The following is a 17,040-nucleotide window of genomic DNA, read 5'->3' as shown; positions in this document are numbered from 1 at the left end:
CTCAAAGGCACCAACTACTCCTTTGAGGACAGGAAGGTAAACATTTTAGCAAAAAGAAAAACGTTGTATTGAAAGAGAAACAAAATCCCTCCATGAACAGGAATGGAGGATTTTAGATTTCACCTGTCACCGCTGTGCAGCAGCCTCCTGCGGCCCAGGCCTGGAGTGCTCATGCTCATGCTAATGAGGCTGAAACTCCGCCCAGGACAGATCAATAGGCAGGTAATTAGCAGTGAACAGCTGAGAGTAGAGCCGTTCAGACTAAAACTCAGGTGTGAGTTAGGTCGTTAGGACTTAGAACTACCAAGACTTACAACTACAAATATGTTTACCCACAGGTGAGATTAGCTGTAAATAGAGTGGAGGGCTTAGCCAAGTTAAACTCCTACCAGTCGTCTATACATGGTCTGCGGGCTGAGCTTTAACTTTAGTGTCGCTGGTGAAGCCCTTTGGATGAGAGGCGAAACGTTCGACACTTCAACTGCAGAGTACAGAAGATGACCCAAGAACCTTCATTGAACATAATGATTTTTTTTAATGATTTGGTGTTAAAATAGTTTTCTAGAATATTGCAATAATATTGTTAATGTTATTACAATATTCAAGATGAATATAGGCCTACCTGGATCCATACAGTCCTCCAGCCACACATCAAGCTTAAGAGAGAAAATACCCAGTGCACCCTCTGTACACTGGTTATTTTCTAACTTGACATTCTTCATGTGAATAATATAACGGATGTCAGGACTCAGGGATAGTGTATATAGTTTCCTAGCAGAGGCCATATACATATTAGTCTGATTCCCGTGGCGTTCTGCCGTGTTGTGTCTGTGTGTAACCCTTGCATCACATTGTTTTCATCAAAGTCAGGAGTGGAGCTTGTCCTTTGGCATGAGGCCGTGGCTTCATTATGACTCACGGTGGAGAATCTGCTACGGTTTTAGAGAGAGAGAGAAGCGAAAGAATGGAGGAGGTGAAAGAGCGTGTGTTACTGTTACCCTACCATGCTATGACTGTTTTTGGCTTCCTGGACCAACACGCATAAGAATTTCGGAAACTGCGCTACTGGGAGTCTGCACTGTCTGGGACCCGCGCAGGAAACAGGAAACAACCCCCGGTTCCCTTCCTGATTGGCTGGAACAGGCTACAAAAGAAAAATTGTGTTTGTTCCTGCATGGCAACAAGCTAATAGAAACCAGATGCAGGGGGAGTTTGAGACGCGCAGAAGGGGACAGAGGTGGCGTCTCTCATTTGGAGCTGCAGTCTGTGGGTCGTCTGTCAGTGGAGATGTCAGGGTTATGGAGAGGGGGGATTTCTCAGTGGCACAGCTGGACCAGGGCTCGGCACTAATTAACAACAACACATGCGCCACACAGCTCCATGTTACTGCCCTTCAATGTGGACGTATAAAAGTTTTATCACGCAGATGGGGAAAAAGTGAAGCACTAAAGCAAATACATTGCACCCAACTAGTCACATTACAAGTGATTTTTTTTCCACAGTGAGATCAATAAATATTAGTTTTATCCTAAATAGGGCAGCTGGACGATAAGGAAAAAAATAAATAAAGTCATGTTCTGATTCAGTGACAATTGCATTATATAAAGCTACTGCGTGCATGTGAATCGTGATCAAATAAAACATTTTCTATACTAGTAGTAACCAATTGGTAGATACTAGTTATTTATTTACATTGCAAAAGAGCAATGGGATTTAGAATAAGACAGATGTGCCTCGGATTTCTTTACTTTTTGAGTAATTAATTGATCTGCCTGTTTTTCTCTTTAAGAGAACCACGTACCAGCAATGTCCATAGATCCAGTCAGCTATTCCTCCGCACATACATGTACATTGTGTTCTCATTACTATGATCCACTGTATTTTGAAACCAGGTAAGAACCATGTATTTGATTAAAATTTAGCACGTGTACAATACGACTTTAAAACAATCTGGTTTGTTCAAAGTTAATGCTATGTCCATATTAAATTAATAACTTGGATAATTTGTGTATAATTTGGTGAATGGGGCATATCCGCATATTTGTATTGCCTACTTATTGTTATAATAGAATGATTGTTTCTTTTATGAGTGCAGCTTACTTCAATTGACCCGGACCAATGTTTGTTTTGTATTTGAGTGCTGTGCTTGCACTAAGTGACTGTCCATTGAATAACTCCATTGAACATATCACAGTTTGCCATCAGTTTGAGGATATAAACACAGAGCCTGCAGCATATGTTTACTGTTGTCATCACAATACAAGTGTCCTTTCAGAGAGGAACTGTAGTTTTCCACTCACTGATTGTACGCAGCGGTAATTACAGGTTGCGAGGGAGAGGGAGGATCACATTTGGGGCAGGGGTGGGAGGCTGGGTCGCCCCGGGGTGATCCTGGGAGGGACAGAGAGAGCCCACCCCCCTCAACTGCACTGACAGCTGGACATCAGAGGAGACCAAACTTCCTCTTGATCACAATGAATGGGACGAGGGTGGGGATATTGTCTGTGCTTGCTTTCCTTAAATCTTTGTCAAATTGTATTTTTTTTTTTATTGCTTTATCAAAGTAATCATAAGAAAAAGACATACTCATCTTTTCACATCTTATACATGAAGCTAGGCCTAATGTGTTCTGAAAGGCAGGGCTAGGTAATATATTATGCATGCAAAAAAAAAATCCTTGTTATTGCTCTATATAAAAGAAAGAAACCATGTTTTAAACCAAATGATCGTATTCAACATTTGGTGGCAGGATACATCAATGTAGCTGCTGTCTATTAAAATGTTTAGGTCAAAAACCAGCGTAGTTAACTTAATGAGTATTTTTATTGTTCCCCATCCTATAATGCAGCCTGAAAGGGATATTTCAGGATTTTTGACATAGGGCCTCAATTCCTAGTTATCCAGAATGTTGTTGATTTCTGAAGATTTTTTTTTTTTTAATTCATTTGAAGAGTTTAGTGGTGCTAGGCTAGTGCTAGGCTAGTGCATGTCTATGGTAACTAGTAGCCTGTATTAAAACCAGTCTGACCCAAGCACCGTGCACCTGAGGCAAATCACTTTTAAAACCAGACTACCCATATAAATGTCTGTGTTGACTGAATAATTTTTGAAATAGAACCATTTTATTATTTTTATCTGAGCAGCATCGGCTTCCTGGTTGTAAGCTACGCAGCGGCGGAGTGTTCTGCTAGGTTACCGGATCTACAGTAGTTTGTTTGCCTGCAGCGTTACTACACGTGGAATTCACAAAAACACAAATCAGATATAGCAACGCTTGGAGGACCACCCGATGATTTTCAAGAGGTTTTTAATGCAGGCTAATAGTTACCATAGACATGCACTATCCTAGCACTAGCCTAGTACCACTAAACACTTCAAATATAAGAACTGCATGAATTAAAAAAAAGAAACAACACACTGGATAACTAGGAAATGAGGCCCTATGTGAAAAATCCAGAAATATCTCTTTAAATAGTGCTGTGTGTGTTGGTTGGTGGCAGTGTTTTGGTCATTTGGTTTGTTTTGTAGCTTGGCCAGACTGTGCTTGACCTGGACTGTTGTAGAGGGCCCAGCATCAGGGCGATTGCAGGGTAAACACAGGGCTGAGGCTCACCTGAAGTGCACTGCATGCTTCAGGACGTCCTTCAAGAGCCCACAGGTCAAATCCACACTGGAGTCACCACTGTAGCTGCCTTTGAAAAAAGTACCTAAACATATACAGAACTCAGAAGAATTAATCTGTGAATTGAAAGTGATGAACCTGGTTGAAAAACAATGGAATACAGTGATTACTGCTGTGACCGTTTAATGTGTTCTTTTGTTTTAGATTTAATGGTTAATGTTCACTGTCCACCAAGAGGGAAGAAAACTTGAGTCAGAAATATAAACAGTTGCAGTTTAGAAATAAACAATAACTATCAAATAACTTACCCAATCAAACCTCACACAATCTAATAAGAAATATAATACTCTGATCAAGTACATACAGCATTTTTGTAGTTATTTCAAGAATAAAGCAATACAGTTATATCTTGCCAAAGATTTTACCATATACTGTCCAAGTATAACCTCACTGTGTTTATGAACAAAATTCCTGATTTGCACATTTTGCTGGATTCCTTTTTTGACACAACCTTCTTTGTAGGGTTGAGTCTGACCCAAAATAGTAGTAATGAGGCATTATAGAGAATGCATGATGTTATTGTATTTGCTTGATAGGACAAAATAGCAGAGAATAATGACAATGAAATTTGTTGAGGTTTTCAGCTGACCTGCCCCAAACAGCTCCAGCCAGAGCCGCTTCTGTGTGTGTTAGAACTGTGCCAAAGATATCCATCAGGGCCCCGTCGCTGTGAGTTTAAACATGGGCTTTACAGAGCTGCAGGCTTAATGGCTTTTCTGAAAGTTAGGAAAACAAACACACAGCCTTCTGAGAGTTATGTGAATGGATCGCAGCACGTCTTTAGGAAGTGTCAAGGTTGAGCCATGACCACAATTTATCAACTGTGAAACCAGCCCTCTGCGTCTGCTGTATGTGTCGGATACGCTGCATTCACATCCCGGTGTTTTCCATTTGCTTTTCATTGTGATTGTATGTAGCTGGATCAAATCAGCAAGATGTGGAGATGAAAGCTGCCCAAAACATGTTTACCTGTCATTGATTGAAAGTTGATATAGTAATTGGGCCTCATTTCAGGCATTTCAGAACGTGTTTGATGTGGTTTTAACTCTAAGCAAGTTTTTTATTCATTCAGAATCCAAATGTTTCTGTTGTTTTCAAAAGGCATATTGGATCTAAGTCCGATTGTGACCTTAAAAATTCCGAGTTGGTTAATTGCGCAACCCTCGGAACAAGCATGATGTACTTCTCACTTCTGATTTTTTATTTGAAGAACCAGACAAACATTGCAAATTACCTCTGACTTTAAATGCAGAAGTGTTTTGTGTCATTCATTGCGCAATCAAGCTGATACAGCGTCATCTCAACTTTGACGTCCAGGTCTCACTGCGTGGTTTTCGGTTGTTGTGTCATTTTGTTTCCTTCATATTTTCCATTGGGTCTAACAAGTCGGTGTGAACATTAGCTCTCAGACAGAAACAACACACAGGCGGTTTGATCAGTAACTGAAGCACTCTGAGCTGCAGACTCTAATTGTCTTTTTCCACAGCATTCCTCCTCATGCCGCTGTAGCTGTTGTTATGGTTGACTAGAAATGCCAAATTCTGAACGAGAGGCAGCAGGAAATATCCGTAATGCACAGAGGACTCTCACAATACCTACCATAAATCTAACATAAACTAGTACTACATTTTCTTTATTGTTCATCTTGCTTATTTCCTTTTAATTACGATATATATATATATATATTTTTTAAATTATACCTATCTATCTAAAGCAAGCATGTCCACCACGTACATGCTTTGTCCTTTGCTGGATGTAAACATGCTTATCAGATGTTTTTCTGTTTAGAGCGGAGATTCTTTGGTAAATGAACTCCTCACCTCACTGACACCCCTCGTTGGTTTTTAGGCGGTGCCTGTAAAATGCTGTGGTTTCCCGTTTGTTGGTTCATTAAAATCTGAGATGATGTTGTGTTTGAAGTGCTGTAAATCTTATGTGCTTTACGGCATGAAAGAAACACAGCTATGTCCGTCGATCTTTGTCAGTCCCTAACTCTGGAAAGCAACCTGGAAGCCGATGGGCTTTGTTTTACCCTCAGCTCTTCTAGTGGCATAATTCAAATGCATTATGATTAGCTAATGTGTAACAGAGGTACGCCTAGTTATTCTTCCGTCTTTAACTCAGGAATAAAGTATCACTGGAGCTTAACTTTTGGAGGGGCACTGAGTTCGAAACGCGTGGGTGTTTTCCCGGCTGGGAACAAAACACGCTATCAGGTTATAGGAAGGGATTGCTGTTTTTCAGTACTCTGGCCCAGAAAGACATGCTGTCTGATGCATTGATCTATAATTTCTGTTCTATGACATACAGTGTAGTAAAATGCTCCCCCTTGTTATGGCACAACTGTGTATTTTACCTTTTTTCTCATTATAGATGGTTCCATTAGAGCTACCGTAGTCAGTTTATTGTTCATTTGTCACTATTATTGATGGTCATCATTTGACTAATGAAGACCAGAAATAGACTAATGACTTACAGTTAGGTTCCTCTTTTAAGTTTTCTGCAGCAACATCAAAAGAAAAGAGCCGTGAAAATGCATTACGCATAAGTTACACCCTTAGTTTCAATTCTCACTTCTGTTTTTTTCGCCTGACACAGATTGCGAAGGGTGACAGCGGGGTTGCCTTAACTACATCTTGGATCCATCTTGAATTCCTTTCTTCTCGTCTCATTTCCTGTTGTAGCTAACCACTCTCTGGCTTTCTATCTGGCTGTGGCTGCCTCTCTTGTGCCCCCGGTTGACTGCCGGGCAGCCGCATGTACTAAAACCCCCGGGTCTGTGTCCACGCTTCTAGTCCTTCCAAGTATGACCACTGTCCACCGGGCGCGTTCACGCTCGGAGTGAGTGCATGTTATGAAAGGCCCAGCAAGGTCAGCGGTGCATAGCTTGTAACTGTGATTGCGTGAAAGGGACAACAGGAAAGAGATACAAAGCCACAGTTATTTAGGCTTTTTGAATTAATGTTTTATGTTCTCTCATTATTATTGTGATTATTTTTACCCTTTGTTCAATATGGCTTACAGCTGCATTATTTTGTATTTGGAGGAGCAAGTGGGTGACCATAGAGCAGCACCCGGGAACTCATCCTCAGATTTTGAGCCAGAATCTTGTGTTGGAAACCCACCCTTGACATAAGGAAAATGTCCCCTCCACACCGACAGGGCCCCTTCAGGGCGGTCTCGGAAACAAACCTGGGACCTTCTTGCAGTGTGGCCAGAATGCGAGCCACGCACTCACCATGTTTACATCAGAAAACTGTAGGCCAGTAGTAATGCAATGCTGTGGTAGAGCCAGCTGCTTAACCAAGCACATTTCCTTCAGTTCTGCTTTACCTGAATCTGTCAGTTCTATACAGCCTATAGGCCAGTGCCTCATTTGAAAGCAAAACAGATCTTTTTCTGCGTTTTCATTCCTGTTTTTTCATCTCACTTTCACCACGTTTTTGTTGCATTTTCATCCTCGTTTTTTGACTTGTTTTTTGTCTCACTTTCGTCAGTTTTTCTTTTGTTTTCATCATTGTTTTTTAAGGCTTTTAGTTGCTCTTTTGTGGCTTTTTTGTTGCGTATTCCTCTTGTTTTTGTTGGTGTTTTGATGCTTTTTTCAATACGTTTTTACAGTGTTTGCTCAATGCCAAATACTCAGTTTGGATGTATTTGGCATTGAGCGGTTAAAGGCTTACAAACATTTTCTCATAAAACCTTAACCCCATCTGAATAACTATTTTGCTGTGTTCTATAGTTCAGATTGAAGTACATTCTTTTGAACCACACACCTCTGTCATAAATTCAGCTGCTCGTTTTCCGAGTGCCAGTCTCCTCCTCCTCCTCCTGCTCCTCCTCCTCCTGCTCCTCCATTATTTGCATGCACACTGCAGCCTCACGTGCCTGAACCCACTTTTACACCGAAATACTGGGGCAACCTATTCTCCAAGGGCAGCTCCAGCGATGAGCCTCGCCTGATGAAACGAGAAAGCTGCCGTTTTATTTTATTTTTATTTGCGGCTTATTGTGAACCTTGAGGAGGGAAAATGCAATCCGCCTCACCGCAATTGAGAAAAGATTAAAAAGGGAAGCAATCATGCACTCAAGGTTATTGTGTTGGTTGTGATGGTTAGTGTAATGTTGTCTCTAGTGAAATGTGCATGTGAATTTGGTGTCAGCAAAACAAGAGCCGCGGTCTTCACATAGCTTATCGACGCATCCACATGAAACGGTGGTGACTTCCTTTTTGCCCAAAACAGGAAGCAGAGAGCTGTCCGTCTGTGTTTCAGCTCTCAAGTGCAGCGACTGGCTGGAAAAGATACTGGTTTGTTTTGTGTTGACCATATTAGACATGGGCGACGAAACAGGACGTGAAGTAGAAGGGTTGGAGTCTTTTCCCGCAATAGCTGTTTTCTTTCCGCAGGATTTTTGTCACTTTTATTATTATGAGCAGCACCAGAGTAAATTTTGCCTAAATCCAAAATTTCTTCTTTTTTGATACGTTTTTCCCCCAAAAATAAAGAAATGTTCACCCCTAATTTTAATTTATCTCTATTTTTGATTCTATTTTATGTTTTTAAATATTAAAACAAGTAAATATAGATTTTATTCTGATGTTTATACCTGGACCAAATAAACCATGTTTCAAATTCAAGACCACAGAGGCTGAACGCTGCCTCAGGATTGGTCCAAAGTTGAGAGTAGGGCTGGATCGTGATTGTTTTTTTTTCATATTGATCAATCTCGATTTTTTATAGGTTGCGTTCACGTGCCATCACAACGTCCTAAAGAGCCTATAGTTGAAAATTGAGGTGGAGCAACTGAAAATTCCATGGCGGTAACTATGGTGACTGGTAACTGGCGAATTGCAGATTTGTTTGACATTGTAATGTCCAATTACTTCCTCATACAGGCGTCCAAAAGTGGTGACAATGTTCGAAAACATGACCCTAAAGTTGGCCAATAGACAGGACTTTCAGACATTAAAATAATATGTCATGTTTGTGAATCCAATCACTGTCAAACACTGATGAGGAAAAACATTTGTTCATTTTCATTTTGGAGATTTCTTACAAAAACTGTATTTCTCCCATAGAGTTTTATTGAAAACTCTATATTTATTGAAAGACTACATCAGGACTAAAACAAGACTAAAAGTGAACTAAATTAGTAAATGTTTAACTAAAACAGTTTAAAAAAAAAAGTATTTCTTTTATGTGTCGATCTCAGTCAGATGAAGACTTTAGTGATGTTGCGATATATTGCGGCTTCTTGCGATACGGATATTGCATTACCTAATATCGCGATACAATATTTTTTGCAATATATTGTGCAGCCCTAAATCTAAATATGGTTGCAATGCACCCTTTTGCACCCCTGTAGATGCGGGCCTGATTGTAAGTGCATACATTTGATTATCAAATCTAAAATAACTCAAGATGGGTGAAAAATAGATGCTATTTCATTTGTTCACTTATTACTATTGACTGCCAATGACGACTATAGACGTCAATTGGGTTTTTCAATGGGAACAGCTGCAGCAAAGCCTTGAGCATGTCTGGTGTTAAAATCTTCGTTGTGCTGCCTAATGCTGCCACCGAGTGACTCAATAAAATAAACTACAAGTTCTTTTATTAAGTCATTAGGTGGCAGCATTTCATTTTCTCAGCTTTTTGGTCAGAAAACAACATTTTGGGTGATTTCACCTATTTTCTACGGACGATTACTAAAGAATGGAAAGAGGTACAAACAAACTTTTTTTTTAGATGAAAGAAGAGAGTCCAGTCTTTCTTTTGGTGGATTTCGTGTTGACATAGACCTAGACCTAAATTTTCTGTGGGTCGTGAAAAAACAGTCAAAATCCTGAAAAACCTCTGGCAGTGGGGAGCTCTCTGATTTGAAAATGGCTGGCAGTCAATGAGTTAAGGTCAAAAAGTCCTACTGTATATTTGGTTCTGTGAAAAGTAAGCCGCATGAAACTGATTCAGATGACCTCTCTTCAACCACTCGTCTAGACAGATACGTTTAACTACTGTATTAAATGGAGTATCATGTATCAATATACGTAGTGGCAGGTCTGGCTATTGAATGTTCTCTGTGCTGTTTTCTGTTTTTAGAAATGGAAACCAAATATGCAACCAAATATACCGTAGTAATGAAACTTACAGTATAAATAGATTGGTTTGTTTGAAAGTCGAGAGACGGCCAGCTACCGAATAACCTGGCAACTCAGATTTTGAGTTATTGAAACATTACAGTAGCATTAAAATGGCGTAACATTCTTATATGGTGTTGTTTTGTCTGGCGTTGATACACATGTGACTTGTTGGACCAGGGATGCCTAAACTGCTCTTAAGTACGGTACATTAGATCACCGCAGTCACAGGGAAAGGTGGGGAAGCGCTAATCCCTTGGTACGTAAAGATAATCTGAATGGAGGAATCCACTTAACACCGTCCTTAGTTCTGAATGAGTTAAATATAGAGAGTGCATGAGAGGACTGGGGAGGCTAAGGCGCAGTTAGTAAAAGTGAGGAGGAGAAATGAAAAATGATTTTGTGGGGCTTGCATCATTGCCTTGCACTCACATGACGGCTGTGACTCTTAACACTGATGTTTGTGAATGGGGATCGTGTTGTTGTTGTTGTTGTTGTGAATCAGTGTTGCCAGATCCGTGCACGTCTCTGGAGTCGCAGTGTTGTGTTGAAATATGAGCCCCCGAGACAGCGCTTGTGTTTGTCAGAGCGCAGGCCTCTGAGGAGTGCAGACATAGATGCAGGCTAATTTTAGAGGCTGCCATTGAGCTACAGTATGGAGATGTTTATGAATCGAAAATGATAAAAGCACCTCTGTCCTGCTATTCTGTGCAGTACTGTCTGAAACCTGCTGGCCATGAGAACTCAGAGGAAAAGATGGACCAAAAAACAATATACTGTTTTAACTTAACCGTCATCTGTAGCTGTAGTTTGGATCTGGGTTACTGTACAGCACATTTTGTAACAGTGTTTACTGGTCCACTGACTGTCTTTCTGTAATTCACAAAGTGCGATAACAGAAACATGTGCTCGAACACGGTAATAATGCACAGATAAAATTCACTGTGGATGTTTGTGTGAAGCGAGAAGTTTTACAGCCGTTTTTTCCAGTGTCAAGTGGCGACGGACTCCCCTGCCCCCGGCCAGGCTCTGTTACAATCAAAAAGGGTCAAACTTTCTGGCAATTAAGCTTCAATTAGTCCATGTCCACTTCATGAAGGATACTGTTGTTTTGTTGTTTTGAATTTAGTTAAGGATCGATCTCTGCAAAGGAGCTCTAAGAATTGTTGGTTGGTTGGTTGTTCAAATAATAAACAACTCAACAAGTAATGCCTTTTTCGCTTAGCTAGAAATGTTCAGTCCAGTTAGTTGCGCCTAACTGTTATCTATGGGTCAGAAGTTTAGCAATATGACTGATATCAAACCTGGACATCTTGTGCCTCGTACAGTTGTTCTGTTATATCGGTATCAAGATTGGGCCAAATGTATAATTATTGGCCTTTGCAAAATGCAAAAAGGCCTGATGCAGTTATTCTGTGTTTTTTAGTCCAGTGCTTTCTCCCATTGTTAAAAGCCTTTCTCAAAATGTACATCTCTCTCTTCCTTTTTCTCAGTTACCATTGTTTTTTTTAATGTCAATTCACATAATGCAATTCACAAGAAGTGCAATCAGCTGCACCACATCAATGAACAATGGTTACTTAGTACAACCTCCAAAAATCCAGAGTGCAATAGGCCGCCGTGGCTGGATCACAATAACGCATGTGTAACTGAAGACAGCACGGTGCCGCGGGTCCCGAGGGTCAGAGGAAACAAAATCAGGACTAACCCGGCTCAAATAGCTTAATAAAGACGATATATTGGTCCTTGGGGACTTAAACATTATACCTTTGTGCCTGTTGTCTGCCTGTGGTGGAGAAAGTGTCTTTGGGGCGGTCGGACGACATTCTTCTACAAGGGAATGTTGTCTGTCACATGTTTGATGAGAGCATTGGGTTGCAGCAGATTTGAAGACTTTGTGAATTGATAAACAGTTACTTGAGACGCTTTAGCATGAATGAACAGACCAAGTGGTGTCTTGCCAACTAATATTGAATTATTTCAGTAATTACTTAGATAAGATTGCAGCAGGGGCAAGCCACGGACTGTTGTTGTGTTCCTACAGTTCACTCACATTGCCATTTGCCACCTCCAGTCAGTTGGTTGCCACCGTAAAACTTTAGACTGAAAGTATGAAATATGTGTTTATTGGAAGACAAACTGTATAATTTATAGGCCTGTTTTTTAATATATTTGTGTACATATGCTATGTTTTACTCAGTTAATCACTTTTAAAAAGTTTGGGTGCTTCAGCTCACTCTCTCCATTCAAATGTGCTTGAATGGAAGTGAATGGTTTTCTGTCTGTGTATTCCTTTGTGCCAGGCAGCCTTGTGCACGCAGTACTCCTCCTAAAGTCCAAAGCCTCCAAAAGCCCTTAGATGTAAAACGCAGCACCAATAATAAGCAGAAGAACATTAATTCATTTTTTAATTCATTTTTTTAAGCATTAGTGTGTGTACATGTACCAAGTAAGCTAATCTATACAATGTTTGTTTGGTGGAAATATTATTCAGATACTATTTTAAAGCAGTACTAAGTAACTTGTTTATCTTAATAAATCCTTTTCGTAGTCCCTCTGGATGTAACACAAGTGCAATGAGTTGATTGGGGGTCTTTCATCTCCCCTGATGCCTCTGGCCAGAAAACCACAATTGCAACTTCGCCATGTCCGGGTCGGAAGCCCCAATACACACTAGCCCCAATACACACTAGTGTATCACGAAGAACAAGCAAAATGGGCAAAGCTAACTGTGGGCTAGCTCGACTTAAACAGTATTTACAGCGCTAGTTTGAGTGAAAAAAAAAATCTCCATTGTGTAATTGGAAGTACAATATCCCTCTCTCCCTTTGTCTCTTCTGTCAGCGTATTTACTGAAAAACGCAACATGCTACGACACCTGCACTGGCGCTCAAAGCCTCTAGGGGTGTGAGTTACTGTTAGTTAGTGCTGCTTTAAAGAAAATGAAAGAATTCAAACACATACGATTGTTTATTAAAATAATCATAAGTTTTGTGAACATACAAAATTGGTTTGACAAACAAAAAGGTAAAACATACTACTGAGTAAAAAGATAATCATTTTATCTTTTTAACATGATTTGCTTTAAAAACGAAACGCGTGTCTATCTTCCTTATAGTAATACCACAGATGTTGAAAATATGCTTCCTGAGGCTTAACTACTTTCGTATGAGCTCCGTGCAGGATGTGTTGGGGGCATTGTTTTATAGTAGATGAACTGTCCTGGTCTGTGAGGCTCATTATGTCAGTGAGGTGATGACGTAAGGACAATGAAGTAGAGCAGCAGAGGACTCACACGTGCGCTGTTTGTTTTCTCCTTTACATTTGAGCCTCCTCTTGTGTAAACAACCGCTCCGAGCTGCCTGTCTGAGTAAACAGTGCTATTGCCTACAGCGGCGCTACTAAATAATATGTGCTGACTCAATGCTCTGTCTCCTCTGTGTGTTATTGTTGTGCAGGGGAGGCTAAAAACATCCCTCCGTACCCCGGGCCGAACAAAATGAGGGACTGTTACTGCACTGTCAACCTGGACCAAGAGGAGGTGTTCCGGACCAAGATTGTGGAGAAGTCACTCTGGTGAGAGCATCCTGCCTCCACTTCTAGCTGTTTTATGCAGAGACTGGCTGTACATTTGTCATTGTTAACATACAGGCAAAATTAAGTAGAACAATGAATGAAAGTTTTGGAAACATTTCGTATTCAAACAGTGAAATGTTTGTATTCAATTATATTATTGTTTTTGATCATGTGTGACTATTGAGAAAAAGAACGGTGATATTAATAGCTTCATATGTTTTGTGAATATGTTTCCTGTAATGGGTTTTCAAAGTCGTCAACTGGACTGGGCTGTTGTTTTACCTGTCATCCAAAATACTTCTTCACTCTCTTCTGCTCTTCTGTATTAATGAAGTTGGTAGCACGACCTTTGATCTCAGCCCAGATCAGAACAATGGTTCAGTTCATGAGTGAGGGTAAACGCTAACAAGGTGGGGCAGGTGAAACTAGATGAAACAGCATCAACTCAAACAACCCAACCCACTTGACAACTTTGAAAACCTTTACCACAGCGGATGTAGATTATAACTCAGAAATGTTTTTTTCTCATACAATAACAAAAAAATACGTGATACAAATGAATTATCACTACTTTCGGTTAGTGAGCTATAAAATAAAAGCAAGATGCCCAATATCCAGTCTCTATATTTTTAGACTTTCTTCTGTTATTTGTCACAAAGGCGTCTACAGGAGCGTCAGACAAAAAGAAGCTTTGTATTGTTTTGGAGCAATCATGCTGTCATTCTGATGCTTGGGTGGCTCTTGGTGCCTGATACTTGATGCTCTATGATTATCAATGACAGTCTTTCACACTCTCACTGAATGTGATGTACAATACAGGTGGGCGGAGGTGGGTAAAGATTGATATCGCTGTTGTCTTAGAGCTTGGATTGCAGTTCAAATTTCATGAAGAGCCATTAACATGAATTTCTTCAGAAAGTTCATGCCTCACTGCGATTGGTTAAAGGCTTCTGTCACTCACTTGAGGCTGCCTAATAGCAGGACTTGGATTGTATGGGGAAAACAGCTAAATTCTGTGTTTGAGCAAAGACTGCATTATCAGAAACTCACTAAATCCAAGTCCTAAATTAAGTTTAAACTGTTATATCGCCCCTTCCGTTCTGCAAAGGCTATGACGACAGCAACAGCATAAAAGATGGATGCATATTTTATCAGGGAATGACTCAGAGTCCACGGATGGCTGAATCAACTGTGACTAGTTTTCCAGTTTGATTTCACCGAGTTTTACATTTGGCTGCATCCAAAAGCCCAGAATTACATGGCTGCAGTGCACACAATGACACATGATGTATTTCTAGTATTCATACTTAAAGCTCTTGATGCTTCAGTCTATTGATGTGCTGTGTGCGGCTGTGTTGTTGGTAACAGAGGAAGTTAGTAATGAGCGGCCTCAGGGGCACGGCTCATGAGATTTTCATTTCTATAGATCTTGTTTAGGTGAAGCAGGGCCCTGTAGTTCAGGCACCTTCCAGCTCTAAAGCCTATAATCAGGGGTATTGTTGGAGACGCATAACCTTTAGCTTGAATTGCACGCTTCATGATAATTGTTCTTTCCTGTAAACAGATCGTGCTCAGCTGCCTGGTACTGATGTGTTTTATATTCTAAAGTCTTCTGTATGATTTTGTCTTTCAGTCCTTTTTATGGGGAGGATTTTTACTGTGAGATCCCACGCAGCTTTAGACACCTCTCCTTCTACATCTTTGACAGGGACGTCTTCAGGAGGGACTCCAGCATCGGTGTGTATCATCTTTATTTACACTATAGTCCAGCCAGTTAATTAGCCTTTAAAGTTATGATACCAACCAATCGCAAGGATCCTGAATCTTAAATTCAACTATTTTTTTTATCATTAGTCCTTAACACTGTATAAATGTTTTGCCCAAGAAAACATTTGGCCACAATTGTCCGGTTTCAAATGCAATATTTAAGCTTTTATCCATCCATCTTCTTCTATGGCTCTTCATGCAGGTGGTGGGTCCAAAGGGGAACTGCCCCACGATGCTCCTACAGGCTGAGCTCCCTGGCCTTGTTGGTCTCTCGTCACAAGGGGCCTCTGAGCACATTATGTGTGCTTCAATAGTGAAACAGTGCAATGTTTATACGCAGCCTCAGAGGCATTTGTCAAAGCAAGATGATTGAAGGGTGAATAACATCCCCTACATGTTCCCCTGATGTATCTCGGGGCGATAACTTTGCCTTATAAGAGTGTATGCACCAACCCAGTGTCCGTGAAGTCTTCCAGCTCACTTGAAAGTAACACTTTCCCCAGATACAGTAGCTGCCTTTATTATTCCCTTCATGGTGAGTGTGAGAAATTGACTCACAAGTTTCAGAAAATAGTACAGCCTGGGCTGAGTGATATGGCAAACAAACACAGTTCATCAGATACATGTTTGTACACCGAACTAATTGGGTTTCTCCCTTGCTGCATTGGTTAACCTGCAGGAACACCAAACCACACAATACAACCTCATTTACTTGTGGTTCCATTCAGAGTCAGTTGACAGAAACCTGCTGCTCTCACAACACTGATCTCTGTATACTGTTGTCGTGTGGTTAAATGGGTGTGTGACTTTGTGATTTGTCGTTGTCACTGTTTGTTAGTGTGATACCTCGGACCACAAACTGAAAAATTGCTCGCCCTGTTTAATCTAGAGCACCATCTCTCTCTAGATCCTGCTTGTGGTTGCCAAACTGACAGGGTCGCTCCAGGGCCACTGCCTCTGTGTGTTTTTATGTTGTTTGCTGAATATACAGCATTACTTGACCTCAGTACTCGTGATTTAATAATTCTGACCATTAGAATGGCAATTTTAATCAAATTATAATTAATTTGTTTAGCTTGCTACTGATTTCTTCATTGATTTTTCTTCTTCTGTTCACCTGATGTTTACCCTAAGGAGATCTGTACCTGATTTGACATGTGAGCGTGTCTAGGCGTTGGAACCTGTCTGCTTTTTAGGAAGTGCGCTTTGCTCCCTCTTGCTTTTGTTTTAACACAATTTGTCTCTGTGTGCACAGGGAAAGTTGCGGTGAAGAAAGAGGATCTGCAGAAATATCACGGGAAGGACACCTGGTTCCCGCTGCAACCTGTCAGCGCTGACTCAGAGGTCCAGGTCAGCTCTGTGCCACCTTTTTGTAAATTCAAGTGTACATCAATATGTTTTGGGACATTTTCTCCAAACATAAAAGTCATTTACACTTCTATTTCATGTTTTCTAACCTGCTTTAATATATTGTAAAATGAATTCATGAAGTTTTCTCCAGAAAAATCCTGACTTTACCAGGACTTAAGCTTGCACATGTGTGAATGTGGCTTGACTCTCTTGAACAAAGAAATTGTTATTGGTTATTGTTCAATTTCTTGAAAGCTTATCTTTGCATTACTTTATTCTTGGTTTTATTGTTTGAAAATGGATGGGATACTACAACAAATATGTTGTGCTGCAACAATAGGGAAAGACTTCATAAACAATCTTAAATTTGTGTAGTAGAAGAAGAAGAAGAGCATTAGTTACATAGCGCCTTTCACAGACACAAAGCGCTTTACTTGAGACAATTGTACATTCATCCCAAACTCGGTGGTGTTCAGTTTCCCTTGAGGGAGACTTACAGAAATGCTGTCCCGACGCACACATCTGGTCC

The 17,040-nt window shown here is 40.5% G+C and overlaps 1 protein-coding gene across 2 annotated transcripts in view; it reads left to right on the top strand.

Annotated features, from left to right (window-relative positions):
- Positions 1–17,040, top strand: part of rasa3 (RAS p21 protein activator 3) — a 41,096-nt gene that overhangs the window by 2,167 nt on the left and 21,889 nt on the right. For both annotated transcript variants that reach the window (XM_079555847.1, XM_079555846.1), the window contains exons 2-4: positions 13,277–13,394; positions 15,028–15,131; positions 16,417–16,511. In XM_079555847.1, the coding sequence (XP_079411973.1) occupies positions 13,277–13,394; positions 15,028–15,131; positions 16,417–16,511 (317 nt within the window). The remainder of the gene's footprint in view (positions 1–13,276; positions 13,395–15,027; positions 15,132–16,416; positions 16,512–17,040) is intronic.

Source organism: Gobius niger, assembly GCF_951799975.1.
Source record: "Gobius niger genome assembly, chromosome: 4".
In the NCBI taxonomy this organism is placed as follows: Eukaryota; Metazoa; Chordata; class Actinopteri; order Gobiiformes; family Gobiidae; genus Gobius; species Gobius niger.
Note: the sequence above shows the minus strand (reverse complement) of the source record. Positions and strands in the feature narration are given on the sequence as shown.